We start from the raw sequence: 25,861 nt of genomic DNA, 5'->3' as shown, positions 1-25,861 counted from the left end.
CGAACAAAGTGTGCGGCGGCTCCGGCGGCCATCTTTGTGTAGTCCGATACTTCTTCGCTGTGGTTGGATTGTCTCTTCCCGGCCGCCGTCTGCTGGATGGAGTTTGTTTGGCATCACGCAGTGTATTGTGGGTAGACGAGCTGTGTCTGCGGAGAGGTATGTTTCGGTATCAGCTCTGCCGCTGTGTGGTTGCTGGAGGCTTTTATTACGGAGCTCCGCTGCTTCTCCGGCCTCCATGTGTCACATATGGTTTATCCCTCTACAGCCCCTGATCTCTGAGTTATTATTGTCCCTGCGGCTTCTCATTATTCCACAGTTGCACAGGTCAGTGGTGATTTCTGGTGACTGACACATGTGACATCCCCAGCAGGAAACTGCAGTTGGTGGCAATGTTGTCAGCGATGAGGAGGGATGTCAGCGGTGAGGAGGGTTGTCAGCGATGAGGAGGGATGTCAGCGGTGAGGAGGGTTGTCAGCGATGAGGAGGGATGTCAGCGGTGAGGAGGGTTGTCAGCGATGAGGAGGGTTGTCAGCGATGAGGAGGGATGTCAGCGGTGAGGAGGGATGTCAGCGGTGAGGAGGGATGTCAGCGGTGAGGAGGGATGTCAGCGGTGAGGAGGGATGTCAGCGGTGAGGAGGGATGTCAGCGGTGAGGAGGGATGTCAGCGGTGAGGAGGGTTGTCAGCGGTGAGGAGGGATGTCAGCGGTGAGGAGGGATGTCAGCGGTGAGGAGGGATGTCAGCGGTGAGGAGGGATGTCAGCGGTGAGGAGGGTTGTCAGCGGTGAGGAGGGTTGTCAGCGGTGAGGAGGGATGTCAGCGGTGAGGAGGGTTGTCAGCGGTGAGGAGGGTTGTCAGCGGTGAGGAGGGATGTCAGCGGTGAGGAGGGATGTCAGCGGTGAGGAGGGATGTCAGCGGTGAGGAGGGATGTCAGCGGTGAGGAGGGATGTCAGCGGTGAGGAGGGATGTCAGCGGTGAGGAGGGTTGTCAGCGGTGAGGAGGGTTGTCAGCGGTGAGGAGGGATGTCAGCGGTGAGGAGGGTTGTCAGCGGTGAGGAGGGTTGTCAGCGGTGAGGAGGGATGTCAGCGGTGAGGAGGGATGTCAGCGGTGAGGAGGGATGTCAGCGGTGAGGAGGGATGTCAGCGGTGAGGAGGGATGTCAGCGGTGAGGAGGGATGTCAGCGGTGAGGAGGGTTGTCAGCGGTGAGGAGGGTTGTCAGCGGTGAGGAGGGTTGTCAGCGGCGAGGAGGGATGTCAGCGGCGAGGAGGGATGTCAGCGGCGAGGAGGGATGTCAGCGGCGAGGAGGGATGTCAGCGGCGAGGAGGGTTGTCAGCGGCGAGGAGGGATGTCAGCGGCGAGGAGGGATGTCAGCGGCGAGGAGGGATGTCAGCGGCGAGGAGGGATGTCAGCGGCGAGGAGGGATGTCAGCGGCGAGGAGGGTTGTCAGCGGCGAGGAGGGTTGTCAGCGGCGAGGAGGGTTGTCAGCGGCGAGGAGGGTTGTCAGCGGCGAGGAGGGTTGTCAGCGGTGAGGAGGGTTGTCAGCGGTGAGGAGGGTTGTCAGCGGTGAGGAGGGTGTCAGCGACTGTTGATAACTAGCAAGTTTTGCCCATATTGATCAAAAAATTCATAAATCACCAATAGTGCAGCTGGGAGACAAAGCCCCCATTCTGACACCTACAGAGGACATAGAATGGGAAAGAGTGGGAAGTGGGTACAAAAATTCTCCCCCACTGTCAAATGATTGAAAGTGTCTGTTCTCCTTGTTGCGGTACTGTCCGGTGCTCCTTGTGTAGAGCGCAGGAAGAGTGTCACTGCTGCCGCATAGTGATCCTTCACATATCATCAGTTGCTGCCTATGCAGAGTACAGCTGGCTATGAGAAACTCCTCTCGACTGCCGCACTCAGCATAGACAGTTACTGTGACAGGATGAATGAAGACAGTTTGGAATCACATGCACAGGACTCAGAGCAGCTGCTTTTATATTTTTCTTTTTTTTCTAGCACTAACACGGGTAAAGGTTATGGAGGTTTAAAGTAATAATTTGCTGCATACAACAAAAAAAAAACTTTATTTTTTAAAACTTTGTTTCTCATTCAAGCGGAGAGCCTAAATCAGACATTTTTACTCTTTTTCGAACAAGGTTTAGGTTAGGGATCAGGTTAGACTAGGCCGGAACTGGGCAATAAAATGTCACATTCTAAAAATGAGGTAAAACCAAAAAGATCTATAACAAGGTATAACCTTTCATGTCTGATTTATACAAAAAGCAGCAACAAACTGGCAGGTCAGAGCGCAATCTGTGTTCCCATGGTCAATGTTTATGGAGTTTTTTGACACTGCCGAATTTTTGCACCTTAGTTTACTTGCGTTTTTGTGTGTGTTTTTTATGTCTTTTTGGTGTTTTTATTGCTTTAAATAAAGCTGCTTTGTTTTTGAAACTTGCTGGTATTGACATTCTTAAGTGCGGATTGCGAGTTTGTTTGTTTGTTTTTTTGCTGTGTAAACTCACTAAAAATGCATGTGGGTTTTTTTTCACCTTCAGCTAATGGAAGTCTGTGGGAATATTACACACAGAAAACTTTGCGTACCCACAAGAGAAATGCGCATGATGTGGATTGGAAAAACGCACCGCGGTTCTGTTTACGCAGTGTTAAAAAGAAATAAAAATCACAGTGGACATGAGATTTTTATAAATCCCATCCACTTTGCTGGTACTGTAAGATGCTGCATCAAAAACGTGATAAATGCTCATTGTGGGGACGTAGCCTAATTGCCACGTTATTTTGCTCAATTGACAATACACAAGCTTGCAGGATAAGAAGCCGAATAGAGGACAGGTGGAAGGAACTCGAGGAGGGCTGGCAGTTCATGGGTTATTGTACTGCTTTGCCTACCCCGGGTGCTGGCAGCCCACCACTACGCCGCCGTGCCTATGATTAGGTTGAAAAATTTGACGAGGCTTGATAACAATTGAGGCCCAGAAAGAATAAATTGCCCATGTGTCCTATTATTAGTTATTTACTCTGGAGATTGCTACACTGCCATTTCTCATTGTATTTTTATCACAATCTCTTAGTTTAATGCCTTTCAGCCATGAGTAAGAGGAATCAAGTGTCCTATGTGAAGCCCTCAGAGCCGTCTTTCCTGAAAAAGTTCAAAAAGGATGTTGGCTATAAAGAAGGACCAACCGTGGACACCAAGGTATGTGACTTCTACGTTAACTTTAAATTAGTCTTCCTTTTGTAAAAGCCTAGTACATTGATTCTACAAGGAATAAGCTCCTGATCGCTGGGGGTCAGACCACTTAATGGGAACGCCAGAGATAGTCAAGCTCAGATCTCAGCTGTCTGGTGCTTGGTTGTCCACTACTTTTACATTGATGGCCTATAGGTAATCAGTGGCCGCCAAATGGAAGTACTTGTGGAGCTGGTTGTCTACGTTTAGTGGCTGCCGCAGGATACTACACATCCTCCTATTCAAATCAATAGGAGGCGGATGTGGAGTACCCAGCGGCAGCCACTACACGTAGACGGCTAACTCCACAAGTAAGTACTTGCGGCCGCCAACACCGATAACCGCTGATTGTCGCGGGTGACAGGTGTTGGACCTGTTGGCCAATCAGACATTGATGATCTATCCTAAGGATTGGCCATCAATATTAAAGTAAAGGGCAACCTCTTTACGATTAGTGGAGTTCCACTTGCTTGACCTGTGCTCCAATGAGGGTCTCAGTTTTCGGACCCACAATGATCAGGAAGTTCTCCACTATCCTGGGGATAACTTCTCATACCCTTAGTGTTTTAGTTCTCTGAACAATATTTTACTTTTATATGTCGGTAAAGTATTTCCAGTTCTTGGTGGAAACTAAGTGCACCTAAGTGTACCAAAATTGTGACACGCAATACTGGTTAAAAATAAACCAACCAATAGATGGTGTATTAATAAGTAGACAAAGGTGTCGAGAGGCACTAAATACATCAAACATTGTGAGCCAGTGGAAGACAATTGGCATGTTTTTCAGACGGTTTACTCTAAATTTGTCTAAAAATTACTTTTAGTAAATCTGCCCCAATGTGCATTTGTATCGCCCCCTGCACGTACTCTTAGGCTGTACTGTAAACAACTGTATGATCATAGCATATACCGCTAATGACTATTTATTATTTATTTATTTTACTTATTTAGCACCATTAATTCCAGAATATCTGTCCCATTGGGGTTCTCAATCTAGGTTCCTTGTCAGTATTTCTTGTGGTATGTAGGACACAACCGGAGTACCCGGAGGAAACCCACTCAAATACGGGGAGAACATACAGTTGACACCCCTGCAATTCTGTCAGATAATACTCAGTTTCTTCCCGAAAATGATTGCAAACACTAATTCTTTGTTATTATTATCTTCATTTAATTTGTTTTAAATGAAAAAACACAAAAAAGAATTATCCTAAAGCCAAATTGGGTATAATTCCACACCAAACATAAAAAGGGGGTGGACAAAAGTATTGGCACTGTTCGAAAAATCATGTGATGCTTCTCTAATTAGTGTAATTAACAGCACCTGTAACTTACCTGTGGCACCTAACAGGTGTTGGCAATAACTAAATCACACTTGCAGCCAGTTGACATGGATTAAAGTTGACTCAACCTCTGTCCTGTGTCATTTTGTGTACCACATTGAGCATGGAGAAAAGAAAGAAGACCAAAGAACTGTCTGAGGACTTGAGAAACCAAATTGTGAGGAAGCATGAGCAATCTCAAGGCTACAAATCCATCTCCAAAGACCTGAATGTTCCTGTGTCTACCGTGCGCAGTGTCATCAAGAAGTTTAAAGCCCATGGCACTGTGGCTAACCTCCCTAGATGTGGACGGAAAAGAAAAATTGACAAGAGATTTCAAGGCAAGATTGTGCGGATGTTGGATAAAGAACCTCGACTAACATCCAAACAAGTTCAAGCTGCCCTGCAGTCCGAGGGTACAACAGTGTCAACCTGTACTATCCGTCGGCGTCTGAATGAAAAGGGACTGTATGGTAGGAGACCCAGGAAGACCCCACTTCTTACTCCAAGACATAAAAAAGTCAGGCTGGAGTTTGCCAAAACTTACCTGAAAAAGCCTAAAACGTTTTGGAAGAATGTTCTCCGGTCAAATGAGACAAAAGTAGAGCTTTTTGGGCAAAGGCATCAACATAGAGTTTACAGGAGAAAAAAAGAGACATTCAAAGAAAAGAACACAGTCCCTACAGTCAAACATGGTGGAGGTTCCCTGATGTTTTGGGGTTGCTTTGCTGCCTCTGGCACTGGACTGCTTGACCGTGTGCATGGCATTATGAAGTCTGAAGACTACCAACAAATTTTGCAGCATAATGTAGGGTTTAGTGTGAGAAAGCTGGGTCTCCCTCAGAGGCCATGGGTCTTCCAGCAGGACAATGACCCAAAACACACTTCAAAAAGCACTAGAAAATGGTTTGAGAGAAAGTACTGGAGACTTCTAAGGTGGCCAGCAATGAGTCCAGACCTGAATCCCATAGAACACCTGTGGAGAGATCTAAAAATGGCAGTTTGGAGAAGGCACCCTTCAAATATCAGGGACCTGGAGCAGTTTGCCAAAGAAGAATCTACTATATAATTGTCTAAGGGGTACTTCCGTCTGTTTGTCCTGGATATTCATTGGTCGCGGCCTCTGTCTGTCTCGGAAATCCAACTCGCTGATTGGTTGTGGCTGTTTTGCCGCGACCAATCAGCGACGGCCACAGTCCGGCGCCAAAATGGCCGCTCCTTCCTCCCCGCAGTCAGTGCCCGCTCCATTATCCCCTCCAGTCAGCGCTTACACAGGGTTAATGGCAGCGCTAACGGACCGCGTTATGCTGAGGTGTAACGCACTCCATTAACGCTGCTGTTAACCCTGTGTGACCAAATTTTTACTATTGATGCTGCCTATGCAGCATCAATAGTAAAAAGATCTAATGTTAAAAAAAATTAAAAATCATTATATACTCACCTTCCGCCGCCTTTCCCGCTCCTCGCGACGCTCCGGTGACCGCTCCATGCAAGCGGCAGGTTCCGGTGGCAAGCATGGTATGCGAGAAGGACCTGCCATGACGTCACGGTCATGTGACCGCGACGTCATCACAGGTCCTGCGAGAAGGACCTGCCATGACGTCACGGTCATGTGACCGCGACGTCATCACAGGTCCTGCGCCCATACCAACCCTGGGACCGGAAGCTGCCACGTGCACCGCACACAGGGCCAGGACTTCAACGGGCTTTCGGAGGGTGAGTATATGTTTATTTTTTATTTTAAGTTTGTATACTACGTGGCTCTGTGCTGTATACTCAGTCGGTGTGCAATATACTACGTGGCTGGGTAATATACTACGTGGCTGGGTAATATACTACGTGGCTGTGCAATATACTACGTGGCTGGGCAATATACTACATGGCTGGGCAATATACTACGTGGTTGGGCAATATACTACGTGGCTCTGTGCTGTATACTACGTGACTGGGCAATATACTACGTGTCTAGGCAATATACTACGTGACTGGCCAATATACTACGTGGCTGTGCAATATACTACGTGTCCGTGCAATATACTACATGGCTGTGCAATATACTACGTGGCTGGCCAATATACTACGTGGCTGGGCAATATACTACGTGACTGGCCAATATACTACGTGGCTGTGCAATATACTACGTGGCTGTGCAATATACTACGTGGACATGCATATTCTAGAATACCCGATGGGTTCGAATCGGGCCATCATCTAGTGGTCTAAAATTCCAGCAGAGCATTGTAAGAAACTCATTGATGGTTACCGGAAGCGGTTGGTCGCAGTTATTTTGGCTAAAGGTTGTGCAACCAAGTATTAGGCTGAGGGTGCCAATACTTTAGTCTGGACCATTTTTGGAGTTTTGTGTGAAATGATCAATGCTTTGCTTTTTGCTTCATTCTCTTTTGTGTTTTTTCATTCAAGACAAATTACATGAAGATAATAATACCAAGGAATTTGTGATTGCAATCATTTTCAGGAAGAAACTGAGCATTATCTGACAGAATTGCAGAGGTGTCAATACTTTTGGCCACAACTGTACAAACTCCTTGCAGATGTTGTTCTTGGTGGGATTTGAATATAGGACCCCAGAGGTACAAGGCTCTCCAGTGCTAATCACTGAGCCACTGTGATTTTGCAGTGCTGGGGTCTTGGGATTCAAATCCCACCAAGGACAACACCTGCAAGGAGTTTGTCTCCCCCTGTTTATGTGGCTTTCCTCTGGGTACTCTGGTTTCCTCCCACATTCCAAAAGACATATTAGTTGGGAAGTTAGATTGCGAACCCCAATGGGAACAGTGCCAATAATGTCTGTAAAGCACTGTGGAATTAATGGCGCTATATTAATGAGTAAAATAAACTCGTAAAATCTTGAAGCGCGAAGATAAAATACAGATTTCCTTCTGGTGAACTGCCTGTTTTTAGTGTCATTATCAATTGTAAAAGTGTTCAAATAACAAACAATAATTCTAGCCAGCAAAAGCATTCACTCCGAAAATAAAAATAAAGCCAATGTTCTTTACATATCTAAAAATACACTGCTCAAAAAAATAAAGGGAACACTTAAACAACAGAATATAACTCCAAGTAAATCAAACTTCTGTGAAATCAAACTGTCCACTTAGGAAGCAACACTGTTTGTCAATCAATTTCACATACTGTTGTGCAAATGGAATGGACAACAGATGGAAATTATTGGCAATTATTAAGACACACTCAATAAAGGAGTGGTTCTGCAGGTGGGGACCACAGACCACATCTCAGTACCAATGCTTTCTGGCTGATGTTTTGGTCACTTTTGAATGTTGGTTGCGCTTTCACACTCATGGTAGCATGAGATGGACTCTACAACCCACACAAGTGGCTCAGGTAGTGCAGCTCATCCAGGATGGCACATCAATGCGAGCTGTGGCAAGAAGGTTTGCTGTGTCTGTCAGTGTAGTGTCCAGAGGCTGGAGGCGCTACCAGGAGACAGGCCAGTACACTAGGAGACGTGGAGGGGGACCGTAGGAGGGCAACAACCCAGCAGCAGGACCGCTACCTCAGCCTTTGTGCAAGGAGGAGAAGCACTGCCAGAGCCCTGCAAAATGACCTCCAGGAGGCCACAAATGTGCATGTGTCTGCACAAATGGTTAGAAACCGACCTCATGAGGATGGTCTGAGTGCCCGATGCCCACAGATGGGGGTTGTGCTCACAGCCCAACACCATGCAGGATGCTTGCCATTTGCCACAGAACACCAGGATTGGCAAATTCGCCACTGGCGCCCTGTTCTCTTCACAGATGAAAGCAGGTTCACACTGAGCACATGTGATAGAGTCTGGAGACTCCGTGGAGAGCGATCTGCTGCCTGCAACATCCTTCAGCATGACCGTTTTGGCAGTGGGTCAGTAATGATGTGGGGTGGCATTTCTTTGGAGGGCCACACAGCCCTCCATGTGCTCGCCAGAGGTAGCCTGACTGCCATTAGGTACCGAGATGAGATCCTCAGACCCCTTGTGAGACCATATGCTGGTGCGGTTGGCCCTGGGTTCCTCCTAATGCAGGACAATGCCTGACCTCATGTGGCTGGAGTGTGTCAGCAGTTCCTGCAAGATGAAGGCATTGAAGCTATGGACTGGCCCACCCATTCCCCAGACCTGAATCCGATTGAACACATCTGGGACATCATGTCTCGCTCCATCCACCAACATCACGTTGCACCACAGACTGGCCAGGAGTTGGTGGATGCTTTAGTCCAGGTCTGAGAGGAGATCCCTAAGGAGACCATCCGCCGCGTTGTAGGGAGATCATACAGGCAAGTGGAGGCCACACACTACTGAGCATTTCCTTGTCTTGAGGCATTTCCACTGAAGTTGGATCAGCCTGTAACTTCATTTTCCACTTTGATTTTGAGCATCATTCCAACTCCAGACCTTCGTGTGATATTAGATGTGATTTACGTTGATAATTTTTAGGTTTTATTGTTCTCAACACATTCCACTATGTAATGAATAACGATTTACAACTGGAATATTTAATTCAGTGATATCTAGGATGTGTGATTTTAGTGTTCCCTTTATTTTTTTGAGCAGTGTATATGCATGCAAAATTGGTTCTGTTCATTTCTTAGCAGTTGTGGCAAATGTTTCCGAATAAGGAAATTAAAATGTTCAGATATTGTTAATTCCCCCCCCCCCCCCCCATCCTACAGCGACAGGATCTCCCAGTAATAGCGGATGATAGTGATGGCAGTGACAAGGAGGATGAGCTACCACAGGTTGTAGTGCTGAAGAAGGGCGACCTGTCAGCAGAGGAGGTTATGAACATCAAGCAACAAATCAAAGGTTCAAAAGGTTTGTAAACTAAGTCTCTTAGAGCCAGTTTTCTGAAGTTTTAATTATATTTTCTGAAGAATTTAATGTGCTGAAAAAAATTGACATTCCAATAAATAAATTTTTTTGGGGACAATTCAGAGTCTGTTCGCTTGTCCAGTGTTGATCTGTTTAGAATGGATCCAGTATTAAAAAAAATAAATTAATTTGTTCTTTTTGTAGCGGATCTATTTTTACCAGAACTGTCTCTTAATAACTCTAGTGTTCTTGGCATATACACGTTTCGATACAGATCTGTTAACGGATGATCGTTTAAGATCCATTTTCCATAGACTGCAATGTGAATAAATTGGATATTGTTGTTGTCCGTTTGTATGGCCGGACAAAAACGTTATGCAGGCTAAGTAAGGCGTAGCAGCTTTAAAGGAGGCAGATAGAAAACCTTTTATGACACTTCCTTTCCCACCCACTACAAGGACAACTCCTTGATCAATATGTTTGGCGCCGATAAAATAAAGCTTTTACCCCCTCCTGAGCTGGCGATGTTCCCACGGTGTCAGCACTCTGTCTCCCGGGGCTCGTGTGTGGTTGTTGCGACGTGATGCCGGCGTCCCTGCTTCCTGTCAAATTGAGCAGGAAGAGGAAGTCCCGAGATCAGCTGTAGCCCGGACTTCCTCTTCATGTTTGATGGTGGGAAACAATGGACAATGGCGGGGACAACGACGCCGGCGTTAATTGGGCTCTGGCGTCACATGTCACAACAGTCGTACTTGAGCCCAAGGAAATGGAGTGCCGACCTGGGAGGTGAATATAAGCTTTATTATTTTGGGGGGGTCCAAGCGATGGGTATAAGAAGAAGTTTCTTTAATGTTTCACTTTTTCTGTTTGATTCCAAAATAGATCAAATAATGGAAATAACTGCTGAGCTTGTGAGCAGTAACTTATTTGAGCTAAATGCTAGTTATTTTTTATTTTTTTATTTTTTTTTCGTTTTACCCTGAGTCACAAATTTAACATTTACAAAGATATTACATGTGATTGTATGTTTGTGCGAGACTATATGGGGATCATGCACATCTCAATGCCTTACGCCAGACCTGGGCAAAATGCGGCCCGCGGGCCACATCCGGCCCTCTGGCTGTCTCAGTCCCGAGATAGCTGTGGGGCTGAAAACCTGAGGTCCGCGGGCCGCACTGTACCCGCCCGCTCGCTTGCTGTCTCCCGCAGTCAGTATTGGTGGAGGCGGAGCCTTTGGCCACTTCCTCCACCAATCAGCGTGTGAAACAGGTGACGCGATAATGTCATGTCATTGCGTCAGCTGTGTACTGCCGGAGAGTCAGCGCATCGGAGACAGAAGCAGAAGTAGGGCGCCTGGGAACGGGACCAAGGTGAGTATGTGGTGTAATTTTTTTTTTTTTTTGTGTGTGTGTATATGAACGTGGGGTTTCTGTGGGGGTAAACGTAAAAATCAGCTTGGTTGTTGGAGCTAGTAAGGGTAATAACATACACTGTCTGGCAGGATATGTCTTACATTTGCCTTCCATAATGTCCGTACGATTTCAAAATCTGATGGCCATCGATCATTAGTATATTTAAAACGATTGTTAACTAATAGCTGAGCCTGTGCTGGAATAGCTAGGGCTGGTGCCCGCACTGCCCCTGGCTGTCTAACCCTCTAAATGCCACGATCAATAGCGATCGTAGCAATTACAAGGGTGAGAGATTGAGGGGGCTCCCAATCTCTCCCATCAGCACCACCACAATGCGATGGTAGTCATGACAGCCAGAGGTAAAATAATGACCTCCAGGTTGGCCAGCTATGGTGGCTTGTTAGACCTAGTCAGAATCCAGGTCTAACAGGCGTATGAATATCCGTGCATGTGTATTGCAATGCATTAGATCAGTAAATAAAAGTCCCTTAAGGGGACTAATTAAAAAGGAAAAAAATATTACCTTAGTAAATACACATTTATAAGGACAACAATTTTAAAAAGTAATATCATGATCCCGACCGGGTTTTGAGTCCTATTTTCCCTTTTTCCCGGTCTGGTCATGTCAAGAGTTAACCTTTCTCAGCCTCTGTCTGGGTTCAAGTTGGCTATTTATCGCTGCTGCTTCCTGCAGGCAATGTCAGTTATAGTTTATGCCTAGTGCTGCTGTAGCTGTCTCTGATTTTTCGTGCTGCGTTTGCTGTCTGAACCCGTGTCTCTGTTTTCCCCTGTTCCAGTCTTGACTCCGTGTTTCCATTTAGTGTGCTGATTCCCTGGTTTTGACTTGGCTTGTATCCTGACCTGCTTCTGTCTTTTGTCTTATCTTCTCCTGACTGACTCCCTGGCTTGTCCCTGACCGTGAGTTTGCTTATGCCTTTGGTACTACGCTACAGTTTAGGATTCTACCCGCTTGTTTGATTTAATCTGCTGCCACCTGTGGTGGCCTCACTGCTGCACTGCATGTCCGCTCTGTTTAGGTGCCGTCTTGTTTCCACTCTACTGCCATCTAGTGGAGCCTGCACCTACCTGCATTGCAGCAGTGTGATATTATAACTGACCAGAAAAAGGTTTTTTTTCTCTGCCCTGCTTTCTATGGATCCACTCCATACCATGGCGGATCAAATGGCTAGTTTGACACAAATGATGCAGGATCTGTCTGTGGAACAATGGTCCTTGGTCACATCTAATAACCACCTGCAAAGAGACTTTTCTGACACGGTAAAATCTTTGTTAAAAATCTAATAGATGTGCCTTTTATGGGCAGCTGTGGGCAACTATTTTTAGGCTGGCGGGGGGGGGCAATTTCCATGGACCCTTACCAGCCTAGGAATACCAGCCCCCAGGTGTCTGCTTTAGCAAGGTTGTCAAAAATGGGGGGGACCCCACGTATTTTTTATTTTTTTATTTATATAATTAACCCCTTCCCGACCTTTGACGCATACGCTGCGTCATGAAAGTCGGTGCCATTCCGACCCATGACGCAGCATATGCGTCATGGAAAGATCGCGTCCCTGCAGGCCGGGTGAAAGGGTTAACTCCCATTTCACCCGATCTGCAGGGAAAGGGGGAGTGGTAGTTTAGCCCAGGGGGGGGTGGCTTCACCCCCTCGTGGCTACGATCGCTCTGATTGGCTGTTGAAAGTGAAACTGCCAATCAGAGCGATTTGTAATATTTCACCTAAAAAAATGGTGAAATATTACAATCCAGCCATGGCCGATGCTGCAATATCATCGGCCATGGCTGGACACACTAATGTGCACCCACCCCACCCCTCCGATCGCCCCCCCCAGCCCCCCGATCTGTGGTCCGCTCCCCTCGGTCCTGTGCTCCGCTCCCCCGTCCTCCTGCCCGCTCCCCCGTGCTCCAGTCACACCCCCCGTGCTCCAAACAAACCCCCCCGCACTCCGATCCCACCCCCCGCACAGCGATCCCCCACCCCCGCACAGCGATCCCCCCCCCCCCCCCCGTGCTCCGATCCACCCGCCCGCATAGCGATCCCCCACTCCGTGCTCCAATCCACCCCCCGTGTTCCGATCCACCCCCCCCCCCCCCCCCCCCGTGCTCCGACGCCCCCCCCCCCCGTGCCCTGATCTCCCCCCCCCCCCCCTTACACTTACCTGGCCTCCCGGGGACCATCCGTCTTCTTTCCTGGGCGCCGCCATCTTCCAAAATGGCGGGCGCATGTGCAGTGCGCCCGCCGAATCTGCCGGCCGGCAGATTCGTTCCAGAGTGAATTTTGATCACTGAGATAGGTTATATCTCAGTGATCAAAATTAAAAAAAAAAGTAAATGACCCCCCCCCTTTGTCACCCCCATAGGTAGGGACAATAAAAAAAATAAAAAAATTTTTTTTCCCACTAAGGTTGGGGTAATAATAATCTTTATTTTAATAATCTTTATTTTTATATAGCGCTAACATATTCCGCAGCGCTTTACAGTTTTGCACACATTATCATCACTGTCCCCGATGGGGCTCACAATCTAGATTCCCTATCAGTATGTCTTTGGATTGTGGGAGGAAACCGGAGTACCCGGAGGAAACCCACGCAAACACAGAGAGAACATACAAACTCTTTGCAGATGTTGTCCTGGGTGGGATTCGAACCCAGGACCCCAGCGCTGCAAGGCTGCAGTGCTATCCACTGAGCCACCGTGCTGCCCAAGAACTAGGGGTAGGGTTAGGGGTAGGGTTAGGGGTAGGGTTAGGGGTAGGGTTAGGAATGTGCACACATATTCTGGTCCTCTGCGGATTTTTCCGCTAGTGCTAAACCGCTGCGGATTTATGGCGGATTTACCATGTTTTTTCTGCGCATTTCAATGCGGTTTTACAACAGCGATTTTCTATTTGAGCAGTTGTAAAACCGCTGCGGAATCCGCAGAAAGAAGTGACGTGCTGCGGAATGTAAACCGCTGCGTTTCCGTGCAGTTTTTCTGCAGCATGTGTACAGCGATTTTTGTTTTCCATAGGTTTGCATTGAACTGTAAACTCATGGGAAACTGCTGCGGATCCGCAGCGTTTTCCGCAGCGTGTGCACATACCTTTAGAATTAGGCCATGTGCACAAGGTGCGGATTTGGCTGCGGATCCGCAGCAGTGTTCCATCAGGTTTACAGTACCATGTAAACATATGGAAAGCCAAATCCGCTGTGCCCATGGTGCGGAAAATACCGCGCGGGAACGCTGCGTTGTATTTTCTGCAGCATGTCAATTCTTTGTGCGGATTCCGCAGCGTTTTACACCTGTTCCTCAATAGGAATCCGCAGGTGAAATCCGGACAAAAAACACTGGCAATCCGCGGTAAATCCGCAGGTAAAACGCAGTGCCTTTTACCCGCGGATTTTTCAAAAATGGTGCTGAAAAATCTCATACGAATCCGCAACGTTGGCACATAGCCTTAGGGCTAGGGTTGGGTTGGAATTAGGGTTGTGGTTAGGGTTAGGGGTGTGTTGGGGTTACGGGTGTGTTGGGGTTAGGGTTGTGATTAGGGTTACGGCTACAGTTGGGATAAGGGTTAGGGGTGTGTTGGAGTTAGAATTGAGGGGTTTCCACTGTTTAGGCACATCAGGGGGTCTCCAAACACAACATGGCGCCACCATTGATTCCAGCCAATCTTGTATTCAAAAAGTCAAATGGTGCTCCCTCACTTCCGAGCCCCGACGTGCACCCAAACAGTGGTTTACCCCCACATATGGGGTACCAGCATACTCAGGACAAACTGCGCAACAATTACTGGGGTCCAAATTCTCCTGTTACCCTTGTGAAAATAAAGAAATGCTTGCTAAAACATCATTTTTGAGGAAAGAAAAATGATTTTTTATTTTCACGGCTCTGCGTTGTAAACGTCTGTGAAGCACTTGGGGGTTCAAAGTGCTCACCACATATCTAGATAAGTTCCTTGGGGGGTCTAGTTTCTAAAATGGGGTCACTTGTGGGGGGTTTCTACTGTTTAGGCACACCAGGGGCTCTGCAAACGCAATGTGACGCCCGCAGACCATTCCATCAAAGCAAACCAAACCAGGGATTCAAGCTTGAGGAGGCTAATTTGCATATTCCAGGTGCCTTCTGGGAAAAGCGAAGAGTCTCCCTAAGCTAGAAGATCGTTGGGTACAGCCGGGACCAGCTGCTTGGAAAGAATCACCAAACCAGGGATTCAAGCTTGAGGAGGCTAATTTGCATATTCCAGGTGCCTTCTGGGAAAAGCGAAGAGTCTCCCTAAGCTAGAAGATCGTTGGGTACAGCCGGGACCAGCTGCTTGGAAAGAATCACCAGAATTTTTGCCTGTAGGACATTAATGCAAGAAAGTTTGGCTGAGTAGATTACACAAGAAGGAAAACACACAGCAAGTCAGCAGGATCTAGGAGCAACATGGCAGATGTGACAACCTACATGGTGAGCTGCAGCATGTGCTACATGTTCACAGATCGACCAGAAGAAGAATTAAATTTCACCTGTCAGAAGTGTAGACTAGTGGCCCTTTTAGAAGAAAAGGTGCGGGGTCTGGAAGAAAGAATAGCAACTTTGAAACTCATCAAAGAGAATGAAGACTTTCTAGACAGAACAAAAGCATCTCTACTGGTCACAGAAGGTGAAAAAAGTGTCAGAGAACCTCCAAAAGCAGATGAGTGGAAGCATGTGACCAAAAGAAGCAAGAAGACCATGGAGAAATCACCAACCACACAACTGAAGAACCGATATCAAATCTTTGTAGAGGATGAAGATGGCACACCTAAGGATGAAGCAATACCAGCAAGCAAAAAAGAAAAGGGCACACAGCAACAAGTGACAGCAAAAAGTACAGCCAAGAAGCAACGAAGAGTGGTGGTGGTGGGAGACTCACTACTGAGAGGCACAGAAGCAGCCATCTGCAGACCGGACATAACTGCAAGAGAAGTATGCTGCCTTCCAGGTGCGATGATCAAGGATGTGACCGATAGGATACCAAAGCTCTTCAACTCCAAGGACGTCCACCCATTTCTTCTGATACATGTTGGCACCAATGACACGGCAAGGAAGTACCTACCGACAATCTGCAAAGACTTTGAAGAGTTGGGGAAGAAAGTAAAGGAACTGGATGCACAGGTAGTTTTTTCTTCTATCCTTCCAGTAGACGGGCATGGCACCAGGAGATGGAACAGGATCCTTGATGCAAACAACTGGCTAAGACGATGGTGCAGACAACAAGGATTCGGATTCCTGGACCACGGTGTGAATTACTTGTACGATGTACTCCTCGCCAGAGACAGACTACACCTCAACAAACCTGGGAAACACACATTCGCCAGAAGACTCGCTACACTCATCAGGAGGGCGTTAAACTAGAAGAAGAGGGGACGGGAAGAAAAACATTAGACTTGAACAAAGAAGATCCAGGAAAACATACTCAGAAGGGAGGTAAAAACATTTCTAAAACAATCCACAGCGATGAGATTGGAACAAAACAAAATCCTCTAAACTGCATGCTCGCAAACGCCAGAAGCCTGACAAACAAGATGGAAGAACTAGAAGCAGAAATATCTACAGGTAACTTTGACATAGTGGGAATAACCGAGACATGGTTAGATGAAAGCTATGACTGGGCAGTTAACTTACAGGGTTACAGTCTGTTTAGAAAGGATCGTAAAAATCGGAGAGGAGGAGGGGTTTGTCTCTATGTAAAGTCTTGTCTAAAGTCCACTCTAAGGGAGGATGTTAGCGAAGGAAATGAGGATGTCGAGTCCATATGGGTCGAAATTCATGGAGGGAAAAATGGTAACAAAATTCTCATTGGGGTCTGTTACAAACCCCCAAATATAACAGAAACCATGGAAAGTCTACTTCTAAAGCAGATAGATGAAGCTGCAACCCATAATGAGGTCCTGGTTATGGGGGACTTTAACTACCCGGATATTAACTGGGAAACAGAAACCTGTGAAACCCATAAAGGCAACAGGTTTCTGCTAATAACCAAGAAAAATTATCTTTCACAATTGGTGCAGAATCCAACCAGAGGAGCAGCACTTTTAGACCTAATACTATCTAATAGACCTGACAGAATAACAAATCTGCAGGTGGTCGGGCATCTAGGAAATAGCGACCACAATATTGTACAGTTTCACCTGTCTTTCACTAGCGGGACTTGTCAGGGAGTCACAAAAACACTGAACTTTAGGAAGGCAAAGTTTGACCAGCTTAGAGATGCCCTTAATCTGGTAGACTGGGACAATATCCTCAGAAATAAGAAGACAGATAATAAATGGGAAATGTTTAAGAACATCCTAAATAGGCAGTGTAAGCGGTTTATACCTTGTGGGAATAAAAGGACTAGAAATAGGAAAAACCCAATGTGGCTAAACAAAGAAGTAAGACAGGCAATTAACAGTAAAAAGAAAGCATTTGCACTACTAAAGCAGGATGGCACCATTGAAGCTCTAAAAAACTATAGGGAGAAAAATACTTTATCTAAAAAACTAATTAAAGCTGCCAAAAAGGAAACAGAGAAGCACATTGCTAAGGAGAGTAAAACTAATCCCAAACTGTTCTTCAACTATATCAATAGTAAAAGAATAAAAACTGAAAATGTAGGCCCCTTAAAAAATAGTGAGAAAAGAATGGTTGTAGATGACGAGGAAAAAGCTAACATATTAAACACCTTCTTCTCCACGGTATTCACGGTGGAAAATGAAATGCTAGGTGAAATCCCAAGAAACAATGAAAACCCTATATTAAGGGTCACCAATCTAACCCAAGAAGAGGTGCGAAACCGGCTAAATAAGATTAAAATAGATAAATCTCCGGGTCCGGATGGCATACACCCACGAGTACTAAGAGAACTAAGTAATGTAATAGATAAACCATTATTTCTTATTTTTAGGGACTCTATAGCGACAGGGTCTGTTCCGCAGGATTGGCGCATAGCAAATGTGGTGCCAATATTCAAAAAGGGCTCTAAAAGTGAACCTGGAAATTATAGGCCAGTAAGTCTAACCTCTATTGTTGGTAAAATATTTGAAGGGTTTCTGAGGGATGTTATTCTGGATTATCTCAATGAGAATAACTGTTTAACTCCATATCAGCATGGGTTTATGAGAAATCGCTCCTGTCAAACCAATCTAATCAGTTTTTATGAAGAGGTAAGCTATAGGCTGGACCACGGTGAGTCATTGGACGTGGTATATCTCGATTTTTCCAAAGCGTTTGATACCGTGCCGCACAAGAGGTTGGTACACAAAATGAGAATGCTTGGTCTGGGGGAAATTGTGTGTAAATGGGTTAGTAACTGGCTTAGTGATAGAAAGCAGAGGGTGGTTATAAATGGTATAGTCTCTAACTGGGTCGCTGTGACCAGTGGGGTACCGCAGGGGTCAGTATTGGGACCTGTTCTCTTCAACATATTCATTAATGATCTGGTAGAAGGTTTACACAGTAAAATATCGATATTTGCAGATGATACAAAACTATGTAAAGCAGTTAATACAAGAGAAGATAGTATTCTGCTACAGATGGATCTGGATAAGTTGGAAACTTGGGCTGAAAGGTGGCAGATGAGGTTTAACAATGATAAATGTAAGGTTATACAAATGGGAAGAAGGAATCAATATCACCATTACACACTGAACGGGAAACCACTGGGTAAATCTGACAGGGAGAAGGACTTGGGGATCCTAGTTAATGATAAACTTACCTGGAGCAGCCAGTGCCAGGCAGCAGCTGCCAAGGCAAACAGGATCATGGGGTGCATTAAAAGAGGTCTGGATACACATGATGAGAGCATTATACTGCCTCTGTACAAATCCCTAGTTAGACCGCACATGGAGTACTGTGTCCAGTTTTGGGCACCGGTGCTCAGGAAGGATATAATGGAACTAGAGAGAGTACAAAGGAGGGCAACAAAATTAATAAAGGGGATGGGAGAACTACAATACCCAGATAGATTAGCGAAATTAGGATTATTTAGTCTAGAAAAAAGACGACTGAGGGGCGATCTAATAACCATGTATAAGTATATAAGGGGACAATACAAATATCTCGCTGAGGATCTGTTTATACCAAGGAAGGTGACGGGCACAAGGGGGCATTCTTTGCGTCTGGAGGAGAGAAGGTTTTTCCACCAACATAGAAGAGGATTCTTTACTGTTAGGGCAGTGAGAATCTGGAATTGCTTGCCTGAAGAGGTGGTGATGGCGAACTCAGTCGATGGGTTCAAGAGAGGCCTGGATGTCTTCCTGGAGCAGAACAATATTGTATCATACAATTAGGTTCTGTAGAAGGACGTAGATCTGGGGATTTATTATGATGGAATATAGGCTGAACTGGATGGACAAATGTCTTTTTTCGGCCTTACTAACTATGTTACTATGTAAAGTCTGCATTTCAAAAGTCACTACTTCCCTTCTGAGCCCCGACGTGTGCCCAAACAGTGGTTTACCCCCACACATGGGGTATCAGCGTACTCAGGAGAAACTGGACAACAACTATTGGGGTCCAATTTCTCCTGTAACCCTTGGGAAAATTAAAAAATTCTGGGCTAAATAATTATTTTTGAGGAAAGAAAACGTATTTATTATTTTCACGGCTCTGCATTATAAACTTCTGTGAAGCACTTGGGGGTTCAAAGTGCTCACCACACATCTAGATAAGTTCGTTTCGGGGTCTAGTTTCCAAAATGGGGTCACTTGTGGGGGGTTTCTACTGTTAAGCCACATCAGGGGCTCTGCAAACGCAACGTGACGCCCACAGAGCATTCCATCAAAGTCTGCATTTCAAAACGTCACTACTTCACTTCCGAGCCTCGGCATGTGCCCAAACAGTGGTTTACCCCCACATATGGGGTATCAGCGTACTCAGGAGAAACTGGACAACAACTTTTGGGATCCAATTTCTCCTGTTACCCTTGGGAAAATAAAAAATTCTGGGCTAAATAATTATTTTTGAGGAAAGAAAACGTATTTATTATTTTCACGGCTCTGCATTATAAACTTCTATGAAGCACTTGGGGGTTCAAAGTGCTCACCACACATCTAGATAAGTTCCTTTCGGGGTCTAGTTTCCAAAATGGGGTCACTTGTGGGGGGTTTCTACTGTTAAGCCACATCAGGGGCTCTGCAAACGCAACGTGACGCCCACAGAGCATTCCATCAAAGTCTGCATTTCAAAATGTCAGTACTTCACTTCCGAGCCCCGGCATGTGCCCAAACAGTGGTTTACCCCCAAATATGGGGTATCAGCGTACTCAGGAGAAACTGGACAACAATTATTGGGGTCAAATTTCTCCTGTTACCCTTTGTAAAATAAAAAATTGCAGGCTAAAAGATCATTTTTGAGAAAATAATTTTTTTTTTTTTATTTTCATGGCTCTGCGTTATAAACTTCTGTGAAGCACTTGGGGGTTCAAAGTCCTCACCACACATCTAGATTAGTTCCTTTGGGGGTCTAGTTTCCAAAATGGGGTCATTTCTGGGGGATCTCCAATGTTTAGGCACACAGGGGCTCTCCAAACGTGACATGGTGTCCGCTAATGATTGGAGCTAATTTTCCATTTAAAAAGCCAAATGGCGTGCCATCCCTTCCGAGCCCTGCCGTGCGCCCAAACAGTGGTTTACCCCCACATATGGGGTATCAGCGTACTCAGGACAAACTGGACAACAATATTTGGGGTCCAATTTCTCCTATTATCCTTGGCAAAATAGGAAATTCCAGGCTAAAAAATCTTTTTTGAGGAAAGAAAAATTATTTTTTATTTTCATGGCTCTGCGTTATAAACTTCTGTGAAGCACCTGGGGGTTTAAAGTGCTCAATATGCATCTAGATAAGTTCCTTGGGGGGTCTAGTTTCCAAAATGGGGTCACTTGTGGGGGAGCGCCAATGTTTAGGCACACAGGAGCTCTCCAAACGCGACATGGTGTCCGCTAACGATGGAAATAATTTTTCATTCAAAAAGTCAAATGGCGCTCCTTCCCTTCCGAGCCTTACCATGTGCACAAACAGTGGTTTACCCCCACATATGAGGTATCGGCGTACTCAGGAGAAATTGCCCAACACATTTTAGGATCCATTTTATCCTGTTGCCCATGTGAAAATGAAAAAATTGAGGCTAAAAGAATTTTTTTGTGAAGAAAAAAAAAAGTACTTTTTCATTTTTACGGATCAATTTGTGAAGCACCTGGGGGTTCAAAGTGCTCACTATGCATCTAGATAAGTTCCTTGGGGCGTCTAGTTTCCAAAATGGGGTCACTTGTGGGGGAGCTCCAACTTTTAGGCACACGGGGGCTCTCCAAACGTGACATGGTGTCCGCTAAAGAGTGCAGCCAATTTTTGATTCAAAAAGTCAAATGGCGCTCCTTCCCTTCCAAGCCCTGCCGTGCGCCCAAACAGTGGTTTACCCCACATATGAGGTATCAGCGTACTCAGGACAAATTGGACAACAACTTTCGTGGTTCAGTTTCTCCTTTTACCATTGGGAAAATAAAAAAATTGTTGCTAAAAGATAATTTTTGTGACTAAAAAGTTAAATGTTCATTTTTTCCTTCCATGTTGCTTCTGCTGCTGTGAAGCACCTGAAGGGTTAATAAACTTCTTGAATGTGGTTTTGAGTACCTTGAGGGGTGCAGTTTTTAGAATGGTGTCACTTTTGGGTATTTTCAGCCATATAGACCCCTCAAACTGACTTCAAATGTGAGGTGGTCCCTAAAAAAAATGGTTTTGTAAATTTCGTTGTAAAAATGACAAATCGCTGGTCAAATTTTAACCCTTATAACTTCCTAACAAAAAAAAATTTTGTTTCCAAAATTGTGCTGATGTAAAGTAAACATGTGGGAAATGTTATTTATTAACTATTTTGTGTCACATATCTCTCTGGTTTAACAGAATAAAAATTCAAAATGTGAAAATTGCGAAATTTTCGCCAAATTTCCGTTTTTATCACAAACGCAGAATTTATTGACCTAAATTTACCACCAACATGAAGCCCAATATGTCACGAAAAAACAATCTCAGAACCGCTAGGATCCGTTGAAGCGTTCCTGAGTTATTACCTCATAAAGGGACACTGGTCAGAATTGCAAAAAACGGCAAGGTCTTTAAGGTCAAAATAGGCTGGGTCATGAAGGGGTTAAAAAATATTGCGTGGGGACCCCTCTATTCTTAATAACTAGCCTTGCTGACAATTGAGGGTTGCAGACCCCAGCTGTGAGTTTTGCCTGGCTGGTTTACAAAAATACAGGGGAACCCACGCCGGTTTTGTTTTTTAATTATTTATTTACAGCACAGGAGGGGCTAATGAATACTCCCATCCGCCGCTTCTGCTCTCGCTGTTGTTAGGCTACGTTCACATTTGCGTCGTGCGCCGCTGCGTCGGCGACGCAACGAACAACGCAAATAAAAACGCACCAAAACGCACGCAAAAACGCTGCATTTTGCGATGCATGCATCCTTTTTTGCCGAAATTTGGACGCAAGAAAAATGCAACTTGTTGCGTTTTCTGCGCCCGACGCTTGCGGCAAAAAAAACGCATGCGCAGCACAACGCATGTCCATGCGTCCCCCATGTTAAATATAGGGGCGCATGACGCATGCGTCGCCCGATGCAAACACGCAAAATGCTAATGTGAACGTAGCCTTAGCGGCAGCAGGTGTTGGATGATGATAGCTGTAGTCCCTTCCACTGACACCAGTGACCAGAGGTAAACTTTATACCTCCGATCACAGCTGAGCGCTCCCGCTGTCTTTTGACAGTGTGGGAACCGCTGTTCTCTGACCGGCGGGGATGATTTCAGCGCCAATCAGAAGTGGTGTTTGTCACGCTGTCATGTGCATGACAAACACCCAGTGTAACCAGAACAGTATCACGGACTTCTGGTGAAGTCCGGTACTGAAGCCGAACTTTACTGTTTGGGTTCTCCCATCTCTATTTGCGATAAGTGGCAATGAGTCTTTTACAATGCTCTGGAGGAATTTTGGCTCACTCATCTTTGCAGAATTGTTGTAATTCAACCACCTATTTAAAGGTCGTGCCACAGCATTAAGGTCAGGACTTTGACTAGGCCACTCCAAAGTCTTAATTTTGTTTTTCTTAAGCTATTCAGATGTGGACCTACTGGTGTGTTTTGGATGATTGTCTGCTGCATAACCCAAGTGTGCTTCAGCTTGAGTTCACGAACACTGCTGTATTTCCTCTGTAATGTATATATGCGCTGCCTTATTCTCTGCATAATAAGAATACATTCAGGTCTCCATCCATCCCATCACTCTTGTCAGTGAGGAGAAGTAGTGGATAATCTTTGTCGGGACTCGTGTACTTTTGCTTTGTGCATTAGTTCTATTCTCTGCAGTGTCCTCAGAGGAGTTGAAGCTGGTTTGAAGATTGTGAGGGGTTTAGGTGGCGTTGCTGGTCTGTGCTCACTGCTGGCTTGCAGTCCAACACAAGGAATGTTGGGAAATTGTAGTATGAAGGGTGCAGAGGATTCTAAAGAGAAAGTGATTGCTATGACAGCAGAGTTGATGGTCACAACACAGGAAACGAAGCATAAAACTTGAAACTTGGCAGAAAATGTATATGGGCAATATCCTTAAGCATTCATGGCAAAACCAGTTACTTAGTCAGGGTAGTGGACAACCTCTTTAAAAAAAAAACAAAAAAACAAAAAAAAAACTAAACATGTTGACAGTATATGTGTGTGTGTGTGTGTATGTTTTAGTTATGTATTTAATTCTTGAGCCTTTCTTATTTTATAGATGAGGAACCAGCCCCTGCAGATGGAAAGATTCTGTTTAAAAAGCCAGCAAAACGTTCCACGGGTGAGAAGTCTATAGGTTTAAATGCATCCTCCAGCAAGAAAAAGAAACCTGACGAAAGCAAAGAATCATTGTCTTCTAAATCCAGCCAAAAGCTAGTTCGGAATACCAGCTTACTTTCTTTTGATGAAGAGGATGAAGATTAGATTGCCAATAAAAATCATTGGATTTTTAGATTTTATTTTAGACATTTAATTATTAAAAAAATATGGTCGAACAATGATGTACTGAACTATTGTGGATTTTTGTTCCTAGGTTTTGTTTGTTTGTTTTTTTGTTTTAAATAAATGTGCTTTGTAAAAAAAAATAGGACAAAATAATTTTATTAAATTATATATTTGTAATATTAAAAGTGAAAGGCAAAACATCTGACTGAATAGAAATTATGGGAAATGGGTATTTAAACTCCAGAAGTGTATTTATAAGCCTGGAAAAATCTGAAATAAATTGCAGTAAGAAAAAATAAAAGTTCTTTCTTTTATAATATAGGGAATCTGTCAGCAAGTTTTTGTTATATAATCTGAGAGCAGCATGATGCAGGGGCTGAGAACCTGATTCCAGTAATGTGTCTCTTATGAAGCTGTGTGTTTTTGTTTTAATAAAATCAAATGGGGATTACGACTACTAAGTGTGCCATGGGGACCAGCAAGTGGCACGTCATTGGAATCAAGATCTTTGCCTTTACATCATGGTGCTCTCAGATTACATAACAAAAACCTGGTGACACGTTGCCTTTAACCATTTGATTTGAATCCATGTTTGGCTTTGGCTCAAAATCTGCACTTCCAACTGCATATAAAATTCCAGCCTCATTCACTTCACTTTTATCGTACGAGTACATTGCTGCAGATGTTCACCATGGAATGTGCACCACCAATTCAATCTAATATCAGAAGGGTTGTCCACTACTCGGACAACTCCCTTCTCAATCTGAGTGTTTGCCCCATTAAAATAAAGACACACTCCCATCCAGGGCTGGTGCCATTCCAGCTGTGTCGGCACTCGACCCAAATTCAGTTTGTTGCATCTCGCGAGCCCCGTGTTCAATTGGCGCCAGCTCACTTGTGGTGAGCCTCTGTGTTGTGCTTTTTGTCTGCTTTTGGACATTCTAGATCTTGTTATGCAACAAGGTCATTGACCTTTGTGTACCGAAACTTTTGTTACTGTTTTTTTTGCTCTTTTATTAATGTTACTAATATGATGCCATACTTGCAACTGCAATCTGCCCCAGTTCTGAAGATCTAGCAGTCTCTATCAAACCGGAAGTGATGATGTCCCAACCACCAGCTATTTGATGACCCCAGCTGTTGGGTCATTTATGTCATCATCACTTCTGTTGTAAGAGCAATAGCTGGATTATTGGTGATGAAGCAGTGGGCTTATTCTGTAATTTTATTTTTTTTTTCCCATTTAAAGGATATTTTTCCACTGGCAATTTTAATAACCGAGAAAGAAACCGCTTTAACCACTTTCCACCACCAGTCTGTAGATGTATATATTGTAGGGATCGTACGCACTCAGGTGCTGCAGGAGGAAGTCAGGAGCCGTGTTTCTTTTAGGAAGTCCATGTGGGTTTATTTGCTTAAACCCAGTAGCAACAACAAAAAGTAAACTGCCTTCGGAGCAGACAAACAAAACACACAATGTCCTTAGCCAAGGCTCTCTGCTCTCTCAGGTCTGTGGGCACACAAGGTGGGCAATGTCCAGCACGCAGGCTCGGACTGGAGCCACACACACAGGAGACCTTCTACCTCCCAAGACACCACCAGTGCCAAATAACAGCCTCCATTATGTAGGCTGTAACCACACTCACAGGTGAGGTATGCGGGTAGCCAGTCCCACCCATCTCGCATAGCTACCCACAACCCAGACCCAGATGCACTAAATGACACCTTAGTGCTTACGTGCACTAAAGAAAAATACTCTTGGTTACATCACAGGGAGCAGCCATCCCTGTGACACATACCTCCCATTGATTACGTTGCCATTAGCCTCCTCACATACCTCTGCCTAAATCTGTGGGGCTTGGTACCTTCTCTTACCTGACCAGAGACCCTTCTCAGTCGCCTTTGGAAATAAATCCGTCTGTCAAAATTGGGTCCTGTTACTGAGCCCTTTTGGAACAGTACGTTATCCAACTCCGTCATCTCCTCTGATAGGGTTGCCCCTTTGTCAGACCACCCTCATCCCCGGCGGTCAGTACAGTGTTGTGATTTCCTAGGCCCCATACCTTCTGTACT

General features: G+C 45.2%; 1 protein-coding gene across 4 annotated transcripts; it reads left to right on the top strand.

Annotated features, from left to right (window-relative positions):
- Positions 1-32: 32 nt before the first annotated feature.
- KIAA1143 (KIAA1143 ortholog) lies at positions 33-23,928 on the top strand. Of its 4 annotated transcripts, none has more exons than XM_069730137.1 (4): positions 33-156; positions 3,075-3,199; positions 9,244-9,385; positions 23,562-23,928. In XM_069730137.1, the coding sequence occupies exons 2-4, from the start codon at positions 3,092-3,094 to the stop codon at positions 23,765-23,767; spliced, it is 456 nt and encodes a 151-aa protein (XP_069586238.1). In that variant the 5' UTR covers positions 33-156; positions 3,075-3,091; the 3' UTR covers positions 23,768-23,928. The 4 variants fall into 4 exon arrangements, with proteins under 4 accessions (XP_069586238.1, XP_069586240.1, XP_069586239.1 ...); XM_069730139.1 differs by having other exon boundaries at positions 37-156; positions 3,090-3,199; XM_069730138.1 differs by having other exon boundaries at positions 128-324.
- Positions 23,929-25,861: the final 1,933 nt, after the last annotated feature.

This window comes from Ranitomeya imitator, chromosome 6 (genome assembly GCF_032444005.1).
Source record: "Ranitomeya imitator isolate aRanImi1 chromosome 6, aRanImi1.pri, whole genome shotgun sequence".
Lineage (NCBI taxonomy): Eukaryota > Metazoa > Chordata > Amphibia > Anura > Dendrobatidae > Ranitomeya > Ranitomeya imitator.
This window is presented reverse-complemented; position numbering and strand designations above follow the sequence as displayed.

Bases quoted from the DNA above. Each gene is read 5' to 3' on its own strand.
- KIAA1143 (XM_069730137.1), top strand. From the start codon at position 3,092: ATGAGTAAGAGGAATCAAGTGTCCTATGTGAAGCCCTCAGAGCCGTCT. The intron at 3,200-9,243 runs GTATGTGACTTC...CCCATCCTACAG, and splicing joins GACCAACCGTGGACACCAAG to CGACAGGATCTCCCAGTAAT. The intron at 9,386-23,561 runs GTTTGTAAACTA...CTTATTTTATAG, and splicing joins ACAAATCAAAGGTTCAAAAG to ATGAGGAACCAGCCCCTGCA.